At 52.6% G+C, this 15,653-nt stretch overlaps 6 protein-coding genes across 6 annotated transcripts; 3 read left to right on the top strand and 3 right to left on the bottom strand.

The window, feature by feature from the left end:
• Positions 1-1,382: 1,382 nt before the first annotated feature.
• On the bottom strand, positions 1,383-2,854 carry BJY04DRAFT_221569 (uncharacterized protein; the record flags this gene model as incomplete). The annotated part of the gene is made up of 2 exons (XM_073717163.1): positions 1,383-2,459; positions 2,507-2,854. 2 exons carry the CDS (start codon positions 2,852-2,854, stop codon positions 1,383-1,385), a joined length of 1,425 nt encoding a protein of 474 aa, XP_073567809.1.
• Positions 2,855-3,571: 717 nt separating this feature from the next.
• Positions 3,572-5,343, top strand: BJY04DRAFT_209563 (putative carboxylesterase; the record flags this gene model as incomplete). The annotated part of the gene is made up of 6 exons (XM_073714141.1): positions 3,572-3,756; positions 3,814-3,983; positions 4,034-4,081; positions 4,130-4,311; positions 4,373-4,714; positions 4,765-5,343. The coding sequence occupies 6 exons, from the start codon at positions 3,572-3,574 to the stop codon at positions 5,341-5,343; spliced, it is 1,506 nt and encodes a 501-aa protein (XP_073567808.1).
• Positions 5,344-5,897: 554 nt separating this feature from the next.
• BJY04DRAFT_230260 (putative homogentisate 1,2-dioxygenase) lies at positions 5,898-7,611 on the top strand (the record flags this gene model as incomplete). The annotated part of the gene is made up of 6 exons (XM_073719253.1): positions 5,898-6,017; positions 6,065-6,087; positions 6,138-6,312; positions 6,365-6,964; positions 7,011-7,296; positions 7,352-7,611. 6 exons carry the CDS (start codon positions 5,898-5,900, stop codon positions 7,609-7,611), a joined length of 1,464 nt encoding a protein of 487 aa, XP_073567807.1.
• A 1,498-nt stretch (positions 7,612-9,109) lies between these two features.
• Positions 9,110-10,785, bottom strand: BJY04DRAFT_196851 (serine/threonine-protein phosphatase). Its single transcript, XM_073712410.1, has 6 exons — positions 10,400-10,785; positions 10,308-10,349; positions 10,115-10,220; positions 9,535-10,068; positions 9,417-9,489; positions 9,110-9,372 (listed from the first exon to the last, which is right to left on the bottom strand). Exons 1-6 carry the CDS (start codon positions 10,559-10,561, stop codon positions 9,300-9,302), a joined length of 990 nt encoding a protein of 329 aa, XP_073567806.1. The 5' UTR covers positions 10,562-10,785; the 3' UTR covers positions 9,110-9,299.
• A 154-nt stretch (positions 10,786-10,939) lies between these two features.
• Positions 10,940-12,276, bottom strand: BJY04DRAFT_196848 (proteasome inhibitor PI31 family protein). Its single transcript, XM_073712409.1, has 2 exons — positions 11,973-12,276; positions 10,940-11,922 (listed from the first exon to the last, which is right to left on the bottom strand). Exons 1-2 carry the CDS (start codon positions 12,157-12,159, stop codon positions 11,057-11,059), a joined length of 1,053 nt encoding a protein of 350 aa, XP_073567805.1. The 5' UTR covers positions 12,160-12,276; the 3' UTR covers positions 10,940-11,056.
• Positions 12,277-13,033: 757 nt separating this feature from the next.
• Positions 13,034-15,041, top strand: BJY04DRAFT_230258 (uncharacterized protein; the record flags this gene model as incomplete). Its single annotated transcript, XM_073719252.1, has 6 exons — positions 13,034-13,046; positions 13,098-13,460; positions 13,504-13,811; positions 13,854-13,987; positions 14,031-14,667; positions 14,713-15,041. 6 exons carry the CDS (start codon positions 13,034-13,036, stop codon positions 14,758-14,760), a joined length of 1,503 nt encoding a protein of 500 aa, XP_073567804.1. The 3' UTR covers positions 14,761-15,041.
• Positions 15,042-15,653: the final 612 nt, after the last annotated feature.

Below are 15,653 nucleotides of genomic sequence, written 5' to 3'. Positions count from 1 at the left end.
TCCGTAAAGGAGATACCATCAGCATCCAAATCGGCCCTTGCTCTTACATACCACCCAGCTGCGGGAGGGACTTGTCGAGATTGTTTGATTCAACCCACCGCTCGATGGTGCACCCCGTAGGGTGCCTATCGTCGTAGTAAAGATTCCAAGCTCTTCAATCTCTCTCCCACCAGATGAACTACGTCATACAACTCATCCATTTCCTTCCCTCTCTCCTCTAGCAGCTCCTCCGTGTGGTCTTAGGCCAAAATAGAGACCTTCTGCGATTGCGGCTGACCGGGCCGGTGAGTATGCCCCGCGCCAAAACACAGTGGGTTCGACTCCGCGAGCTTTTTCGCAAACGGCTTTTCACTGTTTACGCAGATTTTCTGAGCATGGGCAGTGATCCCTCACAAGAAGCTATCATCATCTCTTGCAGACCAGTTTGTACAAGGGATCCAGAAGATAGCCAGCCTCATATACCGGACCTCGCCTCTACCTGATGCAGGCATCACAGCAGGCATGGTGGGTTGTCTTCTATGCGGTGCTGCTTGACACGGTTGAGCATAAGCCAGAAACATTTCCTGAAAGTCATCTGGGGCAGTGGTAGTCGAGCGCTGCACGATAGCCGGCTAGCTCCGAAGTGGCGTGTTTGCGTGGTAGGGATCAGGATTTGTACGTGGGCCTTGTTGTCTCCAAGGAAGAGTTCCAAGTGTAGGACTGACGGGCTGGCCGTCGACTGCGTTGATGATCGCGGGCATCAGAGACTTTGGGTGTGGAGGTCGACTTGCCATGGTGGGAGGTGATCCTCATAAAGAGAGAGGACGGATAGAAAAAGAGAAGATAAAATTGAGGTTGGAGACATGGTTGAGATATGGAGAAGAGGAAGAAATCTTGCAGGGAAAAGAGAGGGAGGAGGGGGTTTATATAAACGTCGCTGGTCGGGACAAAGGTCGGCTAGTGACATTGGTGGTTACGGTCTCTTTCACTAGCAGAGTCACTCTCTACCGTACCTTCACTGCCCCGGAGTGGCTCAATGGTGAATTCAAAAAGAGAGGATTCTCGTAGAAGCTGGTGGTATAGTCTACAGCCACCCTGTCTGTTTGTATGTGAAGTTGAAAGATACGCTGAGGGCAGCGAACAATCTAGATTGCGGGAAAGCGCTATCTATTTGTGGATGGCCAGTATTACTGGGAGGCACCGACTTGATTAGAGTTCTGTACATTCCTTGCAGCTCATGCGTTGGTTGTTTTCCTTGCATCTATGCTACCCCTAGCCCTACTTTCTCACTTCAGGCCCATCAGCCCTCGCCGAACCAGGTCAGATCCACCTCTCTGGGAGAAGAGTGTATCAGCGCAAGCGGTAGGTTTCGTGCAGGTCAATCGCTGAAAAGGCCTCCATGCTCACAGAAGGGGCCCCATGGTGGAGGCAGGCAGTAGCTCCATCGGGCGATCTTTCTCAAGCACGAAGAGGTTCTCTTCTCTTCTGACCTTGCACCAGAACCTACCGCGGTATAGAATAACTTCCTTCGTCGCGATGAGGTCGAGCCCTACGTCTGCCATGAGACCTCCGCTGATGATATTTGTGTGGAAGCCAGGCACATAGCGGACGTTGCTGACGGTGAGTATCGGAGCAGTACCTGTTCCTATGCTGGGACGAACGGTGACTGTACCCACTCCGCGTACTCTGTCAAGCTTGCTCCCGACTCCAATCTCCTCGTCACATTCGATGAACGTGTCGAACCAATCGCGGTTGTTGCAGACGTTGACCATAGCTCCGGTGCTGACGATGAAGTCATTGCGGTGATCATGATGGCCATGATTGGTACGCATTGTAATCGCTATGGTTGGTATAGACTGACTGTTGTTGATTTCACCGTATAGTACTCTTTTAAGCGACGGTGCTTTCTTCGTGCGTTGAGCGATCTCTTCCTTTGCCTTTGCTATGTACTCGGGGTTTGGATGAAAGTCCTGAGGTCTGCCGATGGCGTTTGGATTCAAATGAAAACAGTCTTTGAACCAATGATTCCCTCCGCAGAAGCACACTATGTTTCGCTTCTTCTTCCCCTTGTGTGAAAGAGACAATCCTGGCTGGCTATGTTGTATTCCGGGTTTCTGGTCCATCTCCGCCTTTAGCACTGTTTGACCCCTGACAGTTGACAATGCTGGCCTTCTGTGTTCCTCGATGGCCTGATAATTCAGTTTTAGGCGATACAGGGAGACCAGCTGGCTGAGATCCGCCTCATCTGGCTTCTCGAGAGTCATGTACAGATGTCTTCCATAAAAAAAAGGAGATATTGTCCGAATTCCATGCAGGAAGTCTTCACACGCCTGCCATTCGTCCCAGCGGTCGCCTCTAAGCTGTTTCAGCTGTGCAGCGGCACACTCAAAGTTCGTGATCCAACTCGAAATGTTGTCTTGTGAAACAACAGTACGGCACACGGCATTGTACTCGTCGCGCGCTCTGATGGTCTCTTCCACCTGGTAGGTGCGTAGTTCTTTTTTAGGTATTTGAGCAGCTCGTACACGTCGTTGCTACCGGACTTGTAGATCTTCGGGACTTTTGTCTTAACAGAGTCGATGATAAGGTCAAGAACTTTCTTTCGGGCATCACGATCCATCTCCCATCGCGCAATTTCCGACAGGTGGAATTCCAGCCTGCCAGAGTTCCAGTGATCTGCTTCCGCCTCGGTGGGTTCTTCGGGCTTGGTAGGGATTGCAGGCTTCGGCGTGATATCCGGGTTGATCTCATTCCAGATTCCTGCCGACATGGCAAATAACATGATCGTGCGGTACCAGAGTTGCCAGTCATTCTTGGTGGAGAGAATGACTGGGGCCTTAGCGGCTTTGGTGTTTGCGTGGTAGTTGGGTTTCATCCTTTGACGGCCGGTGGTAGGGTTCTGTAAGTGGCCTGTACAGAGCTCGTCCGAGGGTCTACTTATGCTGTAGGGACTTAAAGAATGCACTAAAATTAAATAGAAAAGAGCTGCTGATATGCGAAGCTCTCTGGGATCGAACCAATTGCTGCATCTCGTACAATCAGGCGGTAACTATGCAAAGGAGGGGGATGCAGCAGACGAAGAAATTGGAGTCGGGCAGCTACCAAGCACGCTTGCTCGGGTACCCGAAAGCCGACAGCAAAGTATCTACAGAGTATGTTCTTCAGTTTGCTGGTGAATCCATAGTCTCAGGGTCAGGCGGTTGACGACATTTCTCCTAAGAATGCTAGCTTTAATTCACTCCCCAGTTCTTCTAGATTGGTGGCCTAGCATTCGCTGGTTGAAGGGTGGAAAGGGTCTGGCAAGCACGGGCTGGCAGCAAGGCATGCCCCCAAAGGTCGACCTATCCAGCGAAATGATCGCAGTCATAAACAAGAAGAAGACCTCAATGGTGAGATCGAAGACGAATTCTTGATGGATAATCGACTTCCGACCGAACAACCGGCAGCACCACATCTCCGCAAGGCCCCACGATGGTGAGGGGATCGCCACTGCAAACAACACCCGTGTGGGGTATCCAGCTCTTTTCATACAGTCACAATCGGCCACCTTTCAACACCTCGCTACTCTCCAGAAGAAAAGAAAATACTGACAATGGCTCCCCCGCAAGTCCACCACCAAGCCCTCCAGGCCACATTCACCGGCATCGAATCCCAATCAGAGGGGACCCCCGTGCATCACTTCCGCGGAATCAAGTACGCCAGCATCCCGGGTCGTTTTGAGCGCGCGCAGCCGGTAAACAGCTTCGGTGGGAAGCAGATCGATGCCTCCAAGTTCGGGTTTGTCTTGTCTTCTCTAGCCCGGAAAGCCTTGAGGCTAACGATGAGTGTGAACAGTCCAAGGTGCCCACAAGTCGATATCGACGTCCGTCATTTACTCCGCATCCCTGAAGATTATGTGATCGAGGAGGAGCCCGAGGATGAGTTTGAGTGCTTGACTGTGGATATTACGGCTCCTCCGGGGGCGACGGAGAAGGGGGGGTTGCCTGTGTTGGTTTGGATTCATGGTACGTGAGACAGACGTTGGCATTGATGGGTGTTGGGCTAATTGAACTAGGTGGTTCTCAGATTATGACATTCTGCTCAGCAGCATCAGGGATTTGCGGTATGTTCTTCCGACATCCTTCAGTGTTTGTGGGCTAATTCGGTGCAGATCCAACAAGACTCGTCGCTGACTCGATCAAATCCGGAAAACCGTTCATTTTCGTTTCGATCAATTACCGTCTCAATATTTTCAGCTTTGGTGATGGAAGGGAAAAGAATCTTGCGATCAAGGATCAGCGACTGGGGATCGATTGGGTGCGGAAGAATATCGGGGCCTTTGGGGGTGATGCGGTGCGTTCTCCTAACTATATTAAGTATATCAGTGCCTCGGGCTAATCAAGGCATCTTCTAGAGCAACATTACTCTCTCTGGGGAAAGCGCTGGCGCTATCTACGTTCATGCACACTTGATTACTGGGCCGCCCGTCAAGAGGGCAGTTCTCGCGTCTGGATCGCTTTACCTGTCTTCCCCTCTACCCGTGGCTCGCGGAGATGGCCTCATTAAAGCATTGGAAGCTAGTGTACAGAAGCAAGGTCAAACGTCACTTCGAGAGGCCTCGGTTCCAACCCTGCTACAAGCTCTGAAAGAGAACAACGTCAACACGATGTGGATCCAGGAGGACGACGAGCTGGCTGGCTGGGAGACGAGGCCAGAGCAGGTTGACGAACTCATGATTGGTGATACTGAATACGAGGTGAGTTCACCTATAGCTCTACGATGTAATCTGCTTTCTGACACTCTTAGTCCGTCATCTGGCGAAACGGAATCGAGACCTTCGACGGCGAAACCATCGCCGCAGCCTTCGAACAAGACAAAACATGGGGCACAAAGCTCCGCAAGCTCTACCAGGTTGTCCCCGACCGTCCGACGGCAGCCAAGCTCGGCGCTCTAGATATCGTCAACGACGCTCGATACGCCCTTCCCGTTGAACTCATCGCCGATAACGTGGCCGCTGCCGGCAAGCGTGTCTACAAATACCTCGTCGACCAGCCGAATCCGTGGCAACCATCTAGCCGTTCTCACCATGCTGTCGACCTACTCTTCCTATTCGGGAGCGTAGATCTCTCGTTCAATCCGGCCGCGAATACGGTGGGTAAAGAGATGAGGGCTCGCTGGGCTCAATTTGTGTCTGGAGACAGTCCGTGGTCTGCGGAGAGGCGGTTTGCGTATGGGCCTGTTGGGGAGAGTAAGGAGATTTCGGAGACACAGTTTGCTGCCAGGAGGAGGGTTGGGCATTTCAAGGTGCTGAAGGAGGCTGGGATTGGGGTTTATCTGCCGATTATCTTTGCGTTGACGGCGGGCAAGATTAGTTTGTTGAATTAGAAGCATTGAAGATATTCTTTTTAGACCATGAAAGCTATTCTAAGCATTCTGATATATTATGATCACGCGATCCTATACAGACGATGTTTAGTCAACCTCAGCAATCACCTCCAACCCCCACATATCGGCAAATCCCCCAGCCAAGTCCTTCCGAGCTTGCCCCTTCTCCTCTTACTCATCCTTACTCAGTATGTGGGGAGTGATGTGACTGGACTTGCACCGGAATGAACCCCCACATGCAGGGGGGATTTCCCGGCTCCACCCTGCAGCCGCCGGCAATTAAGATTCTCCCCGACATGCCGAGCACACCTCCCCTTGAATGTCCGGGGTACGAGTCCATGCCACATTGCGGGGACTGTAGCCTTGCAATGGCAGCCTATGGCCGTCTAATACCAATTCCGAGCCAGGAAATATGTCGAGGGTGATTAAATGACGAGGTTCGACCCCACACGATACAGTATATGAGGCCTCTTTTCCTGCAAGACTGGACCAGACTTCAGATATTTGCTACACAACTTCGAGCCTTTTCTTGAATCCGTCACATATCAATCACAATGGGCTCCATCGGCACAATCACAGACCCCAAGGAGTATCAGAAGATATTCCACTGGGCCGAGACACAGAAGGATGCTACCATCCCTTCCTTCCGGACAAGAAGGAATGACCCTTATGAGGTTGGTCTCAACATTCACTCTCTGTAGCACCTTGCTGACTCTCGCAGTATCAATCTGGCTTCGGCAACTCGTACGTTCAACACACCCTGCTGAATGATTCAACCATCTAATGCAGACCAGATTTGAGTCGGAGGCAGTTCCTGGCACGATCCCACATGGCCAGAACAGCCCTCGCAACGTGCGTTTCGGCCTATACGCCGAGCAAGTGACCGCCACTGCGTTCGTCGCCCCAAGGCACCAGAACAAGAAGGCCTGGCTGTATCGCGCCCGTCCAGCAGTTGCCCACCAAGGATTTGTACGTTTCTCCAAAATATCACGAGAATCAGAACCACTACTAACGACATCAGACCGACCTCCCCGACAACAAAGACACCGAATGCACCTTCCTCCCCCTAAACCCTCGTATCCACGTCTCCCCCACACAGCTCGCATGGCACCCATTCGACATCGAAGAAGCCGAGACCGATTTCGTCTCTGGTCTCAAGACCGTCGCTGGATCCGGCGACCCCACATTGCGCGAAGGTATCGCCACACACGTCTACACCGCGAACAAGAGCATGACCAAGAAGGCTTTCGTCAACTCGGACGGAGAGTTCCTGATCGTTCCTCAACAGGGTGCCCTGGATATCCAGACCGAGTTCGGTCCGCTATACGTCCAGCCTGGCGAAATTGTGATTATCCAGCGTGGTCTTCGGTTCCGTGTGGAGCTTCCTGATGGGCCTTCTCGGGGTTATATCCTGGAGATCTGGGGCTCGCAGTTCGAGCTCCCTGAACTTGGTCCTCTCGGTGCGAACGGTCTCGCCAATGCTCGGGACTTCCTCTATCCCACGGCCAAGTACGAGGTCATCCAGGAGCCGTGGGAGATCATCTACAAGCTCGGTGGCAAGTTCTTCAAGAGCACGCAGAACCACAGCCCGTTCGACGTTGTCGCGTGGCACGGTAACTACGTATGTTTTTCTGCTCCAACCTCCTGTTCTCAACTAACCATCCCAGGCCCCATACAAGTACGACCTGACCAAGTTCGTCAACGTCGGCTCCATCTCCGTCGACCACATCGACCCCTCCATCTTCTGCGTCCTGACCGCAAAGTCCCGCGACCTTACCGCTCCTCTTGCCGATGTCCTGATCTTCTCGCCCCGCTGGGACGTCGCCTCTCACACCTACCGCCCACCATACTACCACCGCAATGCCGCGTCGGAACTCATGGGTCTAATCTACGGTGACTACGGCGGCCGCTCTGATGCGTTCAAGCCTGGTAGTATCTCCTTTGAATGCGGCAGTAAGTCCACCTTCACTCAACTCCCATACCTAGACCCATGCTCATTTTGAAACAGTGGTCCCCCACGGCGTCGCGTATGAGGAATTCAAAGCAGCCACCGAGTCCTCTCCGCCCGTCATGCAGATCTCTGAGGGGTCCATCGCGTTCATGTTTGAGTCTTCTCGTCCGTTCACAATTACGGACTATGCGTGGAATAGCGAGAAGAAGCATGAGCATGAGCCGAAGATGTGGGATAGCCTCGTGGATAACTTCTCGAGTCATCAGAAGGAGGTGGAAGAGCTTTTGAGGAGGAAGGCGAATGGCGAGAGGATTTGATTTACTTCGGGTTAGTTTGATTTGATAGCGTGTTGTTTTGTACCCAGGATTGAGATCTAGGTGTTGTTTTCTTGTATATATGGCATATGCAAATCTATCCGTGCAATTATCTTGCCCCTCGCACTCTTAAGTTATTTGTTATGTCAACTTAGAGCCTCAGTCATGACTAGCGGCAGGAAACTCGATATTCTACATAGCGACTGGTCATATACAACATCATGCTCAACCATCTCCCCAGCTGTCCAGCATCACCCGTCACAGCCACCCGACCTCGATTAACCCGCTTACCTCTCCTGCAGAGCGCAAGTAAAAACCATGCACAGACTAAACATTCATTCCACCCTACACGACATCGCCGCACCGCCGAGAAATACCCGTCAACAACCACAACCCCAGCCCCGAGCCCTACGCGCCATTCCCCTCATCGCTAGAGAATAACCGCACAACCCCAACCAGGAAAGGCAACACCCGCTGGAGCTCCCGGGACCCAACATCACCGTCACTAGTACATGTGCTAGATTCATCCTCCTGTACCCTCGAGCTTCTGTCGCCCATGCCGAGTGAATTCGCTCCAACGACGCGTTCAAGCTTCCGCGGGTTAATTGTCGAAAGCAGTATGAGGTCGCGTCTCTGAAGCCACTCTCGTCTCCTCGTCTTGACGCCCGGATCCGCAGGGGTGGGAAATGAAGGGCTAGACCAGGGTGCCGTACCCTCTGTCTTTACATAGGATGCCCACGTCCACTGAATTACTGACTTCCCGTGTACGATCAGTAGCAGTGCGCGACCCGACCTGCAGCCCAGCCCTGGAGGTCTCATTCGAGTATTCGTTTATATCCTGACTTCTTATCTCTCGGCAGGGCAGGAGCAAACCGTGTCGAGTTGAAGACGGAGGGTGGGTGGTTCTTCGGAGTTTGCACGGACCGAGCGAGCCTCGAGGGCGAGGAGACTATGGGGTTGGTTTTCGGATTTGGCGATGATACTGATACCACTTGTTTAAGTGGGAGATGGATGGTGGTAAGGTTGGGAAATGGAGAACTTGGAAATCAGAACTTGTACGTGGACCCTAAGGGCGAGGGATTGTTAGGGTAAGGTAGGGGAAGGGATGGGAAGGGATGGGAAGGGATGGGAAGGGTAGGAAAGGAAGGCTAACGAGCTGCGGGTGGTTGGGCTTGACCTCTAGCTGCCTGCCCAGGGCCAGGCGGGTTTTATGGACACAGGTCGATGGGAAGGGTTTGGCTATACGAAGTAAATCGTGGAAGTAGGCTGGGCGGGTAGAGTCGTGGACTGTGCCTGGACGCGAGGGAATCAATAGAACACAGTCTGGTTGGGTTGCGGGTTGAAGCTTAGAATAAACCCTGGGTTCTCGTTCGTTTGTACAGTCATGGTTGTCAAAACTCCTACGTGGTTTATCCGAAAAGTTCTGCGAGGGCCGGGGATGTTAGGTCGTTTGCTTATTCCTTCCTGGCTGATGATATCAGCTCGACGGGTTGAAGCTCTCGACCAGGTACTATGGATCTACGAAAATACAAACAATCATCTTATCCTGACACGTCTTATTTTCATAATGGTATCAACGGCACAGGTGATTAAGTAGGCAGAGCATGCCGGCGCTGCCTGATCCAATGTCCATATGCCCTCTCAAAGGGCCCAGAACCGTAGCCGCAAGGTGAGAAATCTATCACATAAGATCAGAGGAAATAGTCTGGGGTACGTCTCGAAACCATGGGCTCTCCCGCGCGGGGACAAGGGTCAAATTGTAAGCTGGAGAGTTAGTACAGTTCTCACAACGGACTAGGGGTACATACAACGTGTACTTCAGGTGCTCATCAATTTCCATGATAGCGGCTTGGTTGCCGCAACGGTAACAGTAATTAGGTGCTGTGGTTGTCAGCAGTGTCAGCGTGAAAAGAACACCGAACGTACCTGAGAAAATCGTAACGACATTACGGTCCTGGGACCAGTTATATCCCTCCATGACCAGCTGATGAGCTCGTGCAACCAGAGTCAAGCCATTATTATGATTGAACGCCTCCGAGATATCCTGCCCGAATGTGTATCCAGCACCACGGGGAGAGATACCCCAGCCGCAGCGGTCATCGGGATCACTCCAGAGCAAATCGCACATGGGTCCTTCGTGGGGAACCTCCTGGATTCGGTCTAGAGATCGGATGTTATCCAGAGTGTCAATGGACGGACTGAGACCGCCGTGGAGACAGAAGATCTGATTCTCGATGAGAGCGGTGAGGGGGAGGTAGTCGAAAAGGTCGGTAAAGTACTTCCAAACATTGGCATTGCCGTATTTCCGCAGGCACTCATCATAAAATCCGTACACCTGTGTGATTTGACGGGACTCGTGGTTTCCGCGGAGGATGGTGATACGCTGAGGGTAACGAATTTTCAAGCAAACGAGGAGTGTGACGGTTTCGACGGAGTAGTATCCGCGGTCGACATAGTCACCTTGATCGGTCAGTTGAGGGGCCAAAAGGTGGTGGGAGAAACGCACCCATGAAAAGGTAGTTTGTGTCGGGGTTGGGTCCTCCTATGCGGAAGAGCTCCATGAGATCGTGGAATTGACCGTGGATATCACCGCACACGGTAACAGGACATTTCTGCTTTGTGTCAGTCGTTTTGTTGATGCTGGCCGTGCATCGTCCGCGCGGCCCACAACGAGCAGAAAATCAAAACACAGCACATACCACAGGTTGGACGTTCGATTCCTCCTGCAGCACCTCTCGCGCCTGACATTAATTAGAATATTGTAGATGTTCGCGGCTCGATCTGCACACACCCTATCACACAACCTCCGCACATCCTCCTCTGCAAGCTGCTTGCAGGTCATCAAGCTCTCGATCCAGCCATCGAGGGTAGGGATGGACCCAGGGTCGGTCGTCGGGGACAGGTGGTGTGGTTCTGGCGAACGTGCCGCGTCGATTTCCATGTTATTATCCATTGTCGAGAGAGAGGCAGCTCTGGCGGCGAGAACCAGGGAAACGGCTGCCGAGGAGGGGTGGGATCACTAGGCGAAGAAAGGGTCTCGTGGGTCGGCGATTGGTGGTGGTGTCGGCGGTCGAGGCGAGGACGGAAGGAGCAGAGAGGGTCAGATTAAAGCGAGATACAAAGTCTATGGAGAGTAATCAAGTCGAATTGTTGCACGATGGATTGGCGATGGGGAGGGAGATGTGGACGGCAAGAAGGAGGTTTGTTGGCGAGGTCGAGGTTTGGCCGCCCGAACGCCACACCGCCGCAAAGCCACACCTCCCACACTGCTGGAGTTTCAACGCCTGAATGGCGGGGTTTCTCTACAAAGAAGTCTCTAAGACTAGCAGCATGTCATCAGGCGGTTCATCTCATTCGTAAGCATTACATATAGTCATCTAATCAATACAACATGGTCATTATATTTGTCCGTTTCTCGTGCTCTGTGCTCATTTCGCATCCTCCACCATTAAATGATGTCACCGCCAAACCCACCAAATCCTCCTCCGAATCCGCCGGGGCCACCACGACCTCGTCCAAACGGCGGGCCCTGTCCGGGGCCTACCGGGTCGTATCTAGCCCCAGGGGGAGCCGAAGGGTCGTATCCGCCACCTCTTCGACCTCCAAAGAGGGGATCATCAAATGTAGGATGCATGCCACCAGGCGGGCCACCCAAACCAGGTCCCATTCCTCGGAAAGGGTCATTTGGGCCCAGTCCAGCTGGATACAAGTCGCTCTCACCGATGTTCAGCGGGTGTCTACCGCCGCCGGGGAACCTTCGAGGGGGACGTTGAATCTCGAATTCATCCTCGAAACCAGGTGGAGGGAAGTCTCCTGGCGGACCAGGTCTGCGAGGGGGTATTGCAAGCGGATCGTCAAATGGGTACGGTCGCGCAGGAGGGGGTTGTGTGTCATCTCGTAGCGGATCGTGTCGCGGGGCCCTCTCTGGCTGCGGCTGTCGGTCCTGGGCCTGTGTAGAAGTCTCCTGTCCTTCCTTGTATAAACCTGGTGCTAGTTTCTGGATCACGTTGATCTTGAACAGGGAGATCAGGTCCGATAATCGAGAGCCGGATATGAAGACCTCCCTCAAGGTAGTTTCAAGGTCTGCATCGGAAGACAGAGGCAGAGCGGATTGAGAAATGTAGTCTCGAACAGGAACATCAAAGGAAGTCGTCCGGTCGTCGCCTAGTGCGAGAGCAAAAACGACAGCATTGTTTCCAAGGCGACTAACTTTGAGAAGATATTGCATTGAGGATTGAGAGTGTGCATATCGAAAAGAGGACGTTGAGCTGGCGTTCCATTCCGCGGGAAGCGAAGGGTTTTCGGACGAGCTGTCTGAGAGGCAACACTGTTAGTTGGGTCTGACAGGCGCGGTTGCTACGTACCTATAGTGTGGTCTTCGCCCAGTCCTACCAGTCTGAAGCCAACAGCTAGTAGAGTGGCATGGCCGATAAGAGCAACGGCCTCGTAGGGTGTCTGGAGGCTGAACTCGGGGCTAGCTTCAGGACGGAGAGCTCGAGCGGCAAGCCCCACCACGTTGTCGGTGCTGAGAGAGTCTGTGTTTCCAACCATGTTGAGTGTTTGATGAGAACGTCGACAGTCAGTTATTTTTCAGTAGTGGATCAAGGAGTTATAAAGTGATGGGGAGGAACGGAGTGACTCAGGCGCAGACTCAGCCTCTTAGGCTTTGGATACCCCAGAATTGCCCTCGCGAATTTAGGCTACACTTGCTTATCGTCATTCTCCACGTGACAAGACTAACCGAGGGCGGTTAGCTCTCCAAAGCTTCATGGCCCAAGCTCTGATTGCCTGATCTTGCAGGCTTCAATACCCCACTCGAGACTGGAGGTTCAGTGACCACTGACTTCATCAACACGCAAACCATGCAAGCTTTAATGTAGCGACTCCTCAGACACACAGCTTGTAAGACATCCTACAGCCAGAGTGATTGTCAATGCACCTTTACGTCATTTTGAGATTATGGTTGTTGTTATGCTGGTAAAAATGCTTTCAAGGACGTGTTGTATATATATATTCGCTGTAACGACATCTCAGGAACCAAAACATGAGATCTCCGAAATGGAAGGGTAAGCTAATGATGCAAAATATCAGACACTGCGCAGGGATCAGGCAAGCGGCAGAAACCAGGGGACGTTCCCCATCCCCGTCTCCTGCGATATAGATTGCTTGATGGCGAAGATCAAGTGATCGGTAGAGCACCGAAGATTCTCCAAACGGACTAGCGCTCAACAGCAAGGCTGATCTAACCGGATGTAGCGCGGCTTAGCTTCTTGGTGGCAGCTCTCAAATGCCAGATCCAAGCCACTTCAAAGCAACTTTCATCTCCAAGCATTCTCAAAATGCACAGACCATAGGCAATCTCGATGATCATCATCTCACAAGCACCAATAGGTACTGACTGTGCGACCGCATCCGCTCAGACAGAATGGCACGAGCTGGTAAGTATGCAGCCCCGTCCCTGATTGTACCATGCTCACTAACCCCATCAGGTCCCGCCTGTATGACCTGTCGGGAAAAATGTCGGAAATGTGACCGTGGCCGACCGAGCTGTCAACGATGTATTTCCAAGGGCTTGGAATGCCGCGGCTATCCCGACCAATTCCGCTTTTGCGGTATTGCGAGTCGCGGGAAGTGGAAGAATGCGCGCATTCCTACGGCGGATGCGAGCCTCCAAGCCGGGACGAGCCCGATTGAGGAGCAGCACTCAACGAGTGGGTCGTCTACGCCGTCGGTGCAGAAGAGGTCGAAGCGGATGACGGTTGATGCCATCCTGGTGAAGCCGGCTTCGGATTTTAGTGATGACATTGCGACGCTTCTTGCTTCGACTCAGACAAGGACGCTTCTTGAGCATTGTAAGTTCAAGACAGTGTCTATATGCATTACTAACAAACATAGATGATACGTTCATGTCTCCGCATCAAATTGCAGAGATTGGAGATGACATGGATAATCCTTATCGAGCATATATACTGCCCCTAGCAAGAAAGCAGATCGGGCTGCTATATGCGGTTCTTGGGCTGTCCGCTGTTCACCTTGGACGATTTACCGAAAACACAACACTACACGAAACTACTTCTGTCGAATATCGAATGAAGGCAATACGCGCGTTGGGCGAACTGATTAAGAAAAGTCAGGATACGTCGTTATCGGAGGAAGAGCAGGATGCTGTCTTTGCCACGATCCAGATTCTGCTGCTACATGATGTAAGTTGACAAACGTGATACTAAATGGTGCTAACTAGGCAGATTGCCGAGTCTGGCATATCAGAGCATGGAGCTCATATTACCGGAGCAATGTCTGTGTGCAAGAATATTCTATCTGCAGGAGGTTTCAGTGGCCGACGCCAGAGAGCAGTGTTCTTCCTCGGGAACCTCGCTTGGTAAGACTGCCACTATACATGTTGATCAAGCTAATAGCAACAGGCTGGATATTATCCGAGCATTCGCAGGAACCCGACGCCTCTGCTTCACCCAAAACATCCGCGAGATGATCGCTACCGACGTCGGCATCAGGTTCGAGCTCGTCAACGGCTGCCCACGAGAAATCTTCCTCATCATCGGCCGCGTGCTTGAAAAAGCAAAAGAGTACAAACACGGCTTGACAACAGACCAGGACTTTCGCTCTACGCTCCTCCTAGAAAAAGAACACCTATACGCATGGGACCCACACGCAAAGACGTACCCTAGCGCAGACCCTCGCTGGATCAGGGTCGCCGTGTCGTTCCAGTTCGCATGTATCCTGCATGTTCTCCGCCTGCTCGACCGACTGCAGCCGGCCAACAGCCCTGAGATCCAGTCGGCTGTGAACATGGTTTTGGATGCGACGTCTGAAATCCCCTCTGACTGCACGTTGATAGAGCTCTTGATCTTCCCGTTGTTCATTGCCGGCGCTGATGCACTTCCTCGGCACTCGCAATACTATGTTCTCTCCCGCTTTCGTGAGATTGAGGGGCGGTCCGAAATGCGAAACCGCATACCGTCGTATCTACTCAATCAGGTCTGGACCGCGCGCGCCGCACAGCCTCCTGGGCAGCAGGAGAATATTCCGTGGCAGGACTTTGTATGTATACCATTGCAATTGAAATGCTGGCTAACAATGCTTCAGACCTGCTTCCCACAACTACCAAGGCAACACGACTATCTCATAATATGACATTACCATATGAGGTTGTTTGTGTTTGCCATCGAACTAGAAGCGACCAATCCCGGAAATCGGTCGGCGGTGCCGCCAACCACCGGATTAGGAAGGTCAACCAGCAGCCGCCCCGCCTGCCTGAGTGACGCTGCCATACACCCCGACCATTAACAGAACTCGCCATCACAACAAATAAACCTGCAGTCATCTTCCAAATCACAGCTATAAATGTACCACCTACCCCTCCCTGAATACCAAATCAACCGCAACCCAACTAACACCATGGCTACCTCCAAAGAATGGCAAAAGATGCTCAACGGCGAGCTGTACTGGGCCTGGGACGCAGACCTGCAAGCGAACCGCGAGCGATGCAAAGAAGCCTGCAAGAAATTCAACGAAGCCGGCCCCGTCTCCCGACGAAAGAGGGTTGAGTTGTGGCGGGAGTAAGTTTTCTTTTCTCCCTTATCATCCCATTTACAACACGCTGCCATCCCTGCCACTGGCTGTGATTAATATCGGCAACTAGTATACTAGGCGACACCCGCCCCCTCCCACCTCTAAACCCCGACCCCGCCGCCGACGAAGCCCTCTTCAAACCCACCGACCCCTTCGTCGACCCGCCCATCTCCGTCGACCATGGGCTTAACCTTAAAGTCGGCGCGGGGACATTTATAAACTTCGACACGACAATCCTAGATACATGCCTGATTACCATCGGGGAGCGGGTGCTGTTTGGCCCGCACGTGCGCATCTACGGCGCAACACACCCGATGGATCCTGCTGTTCGGCAGGGCCTTGATGGGCCCGAGGCCGGGAAGGAGGTGCATATCGAGGATGATGTGTGGATTGGGGGGAGTGTGATTATTCTTGCGGGGGTTAGGATCGGGAGGGGCAGTACGGTTGGCGCGGGG

This window comes from Aspergillus karnatakaensis (genome assembly GCF_047715665.1).
Source record: "Aspergillus karnatakaensis strain CBS 102800 unplaced genomic scaffold BJY04scaffold_50, whole genome shotgun sequence".
Classification (NCBI taxonomy): domain Eukaryota; kingdom Fungi; phylum Ascomycota; class Eurotiomycetes; order Eurotiales; family Aspergillaceae; genus Aspergillus; species Aspergillus karnatakaensis.
This window is presented reverse-complemented; position numbering and strand designations above follow the sequence as displayed.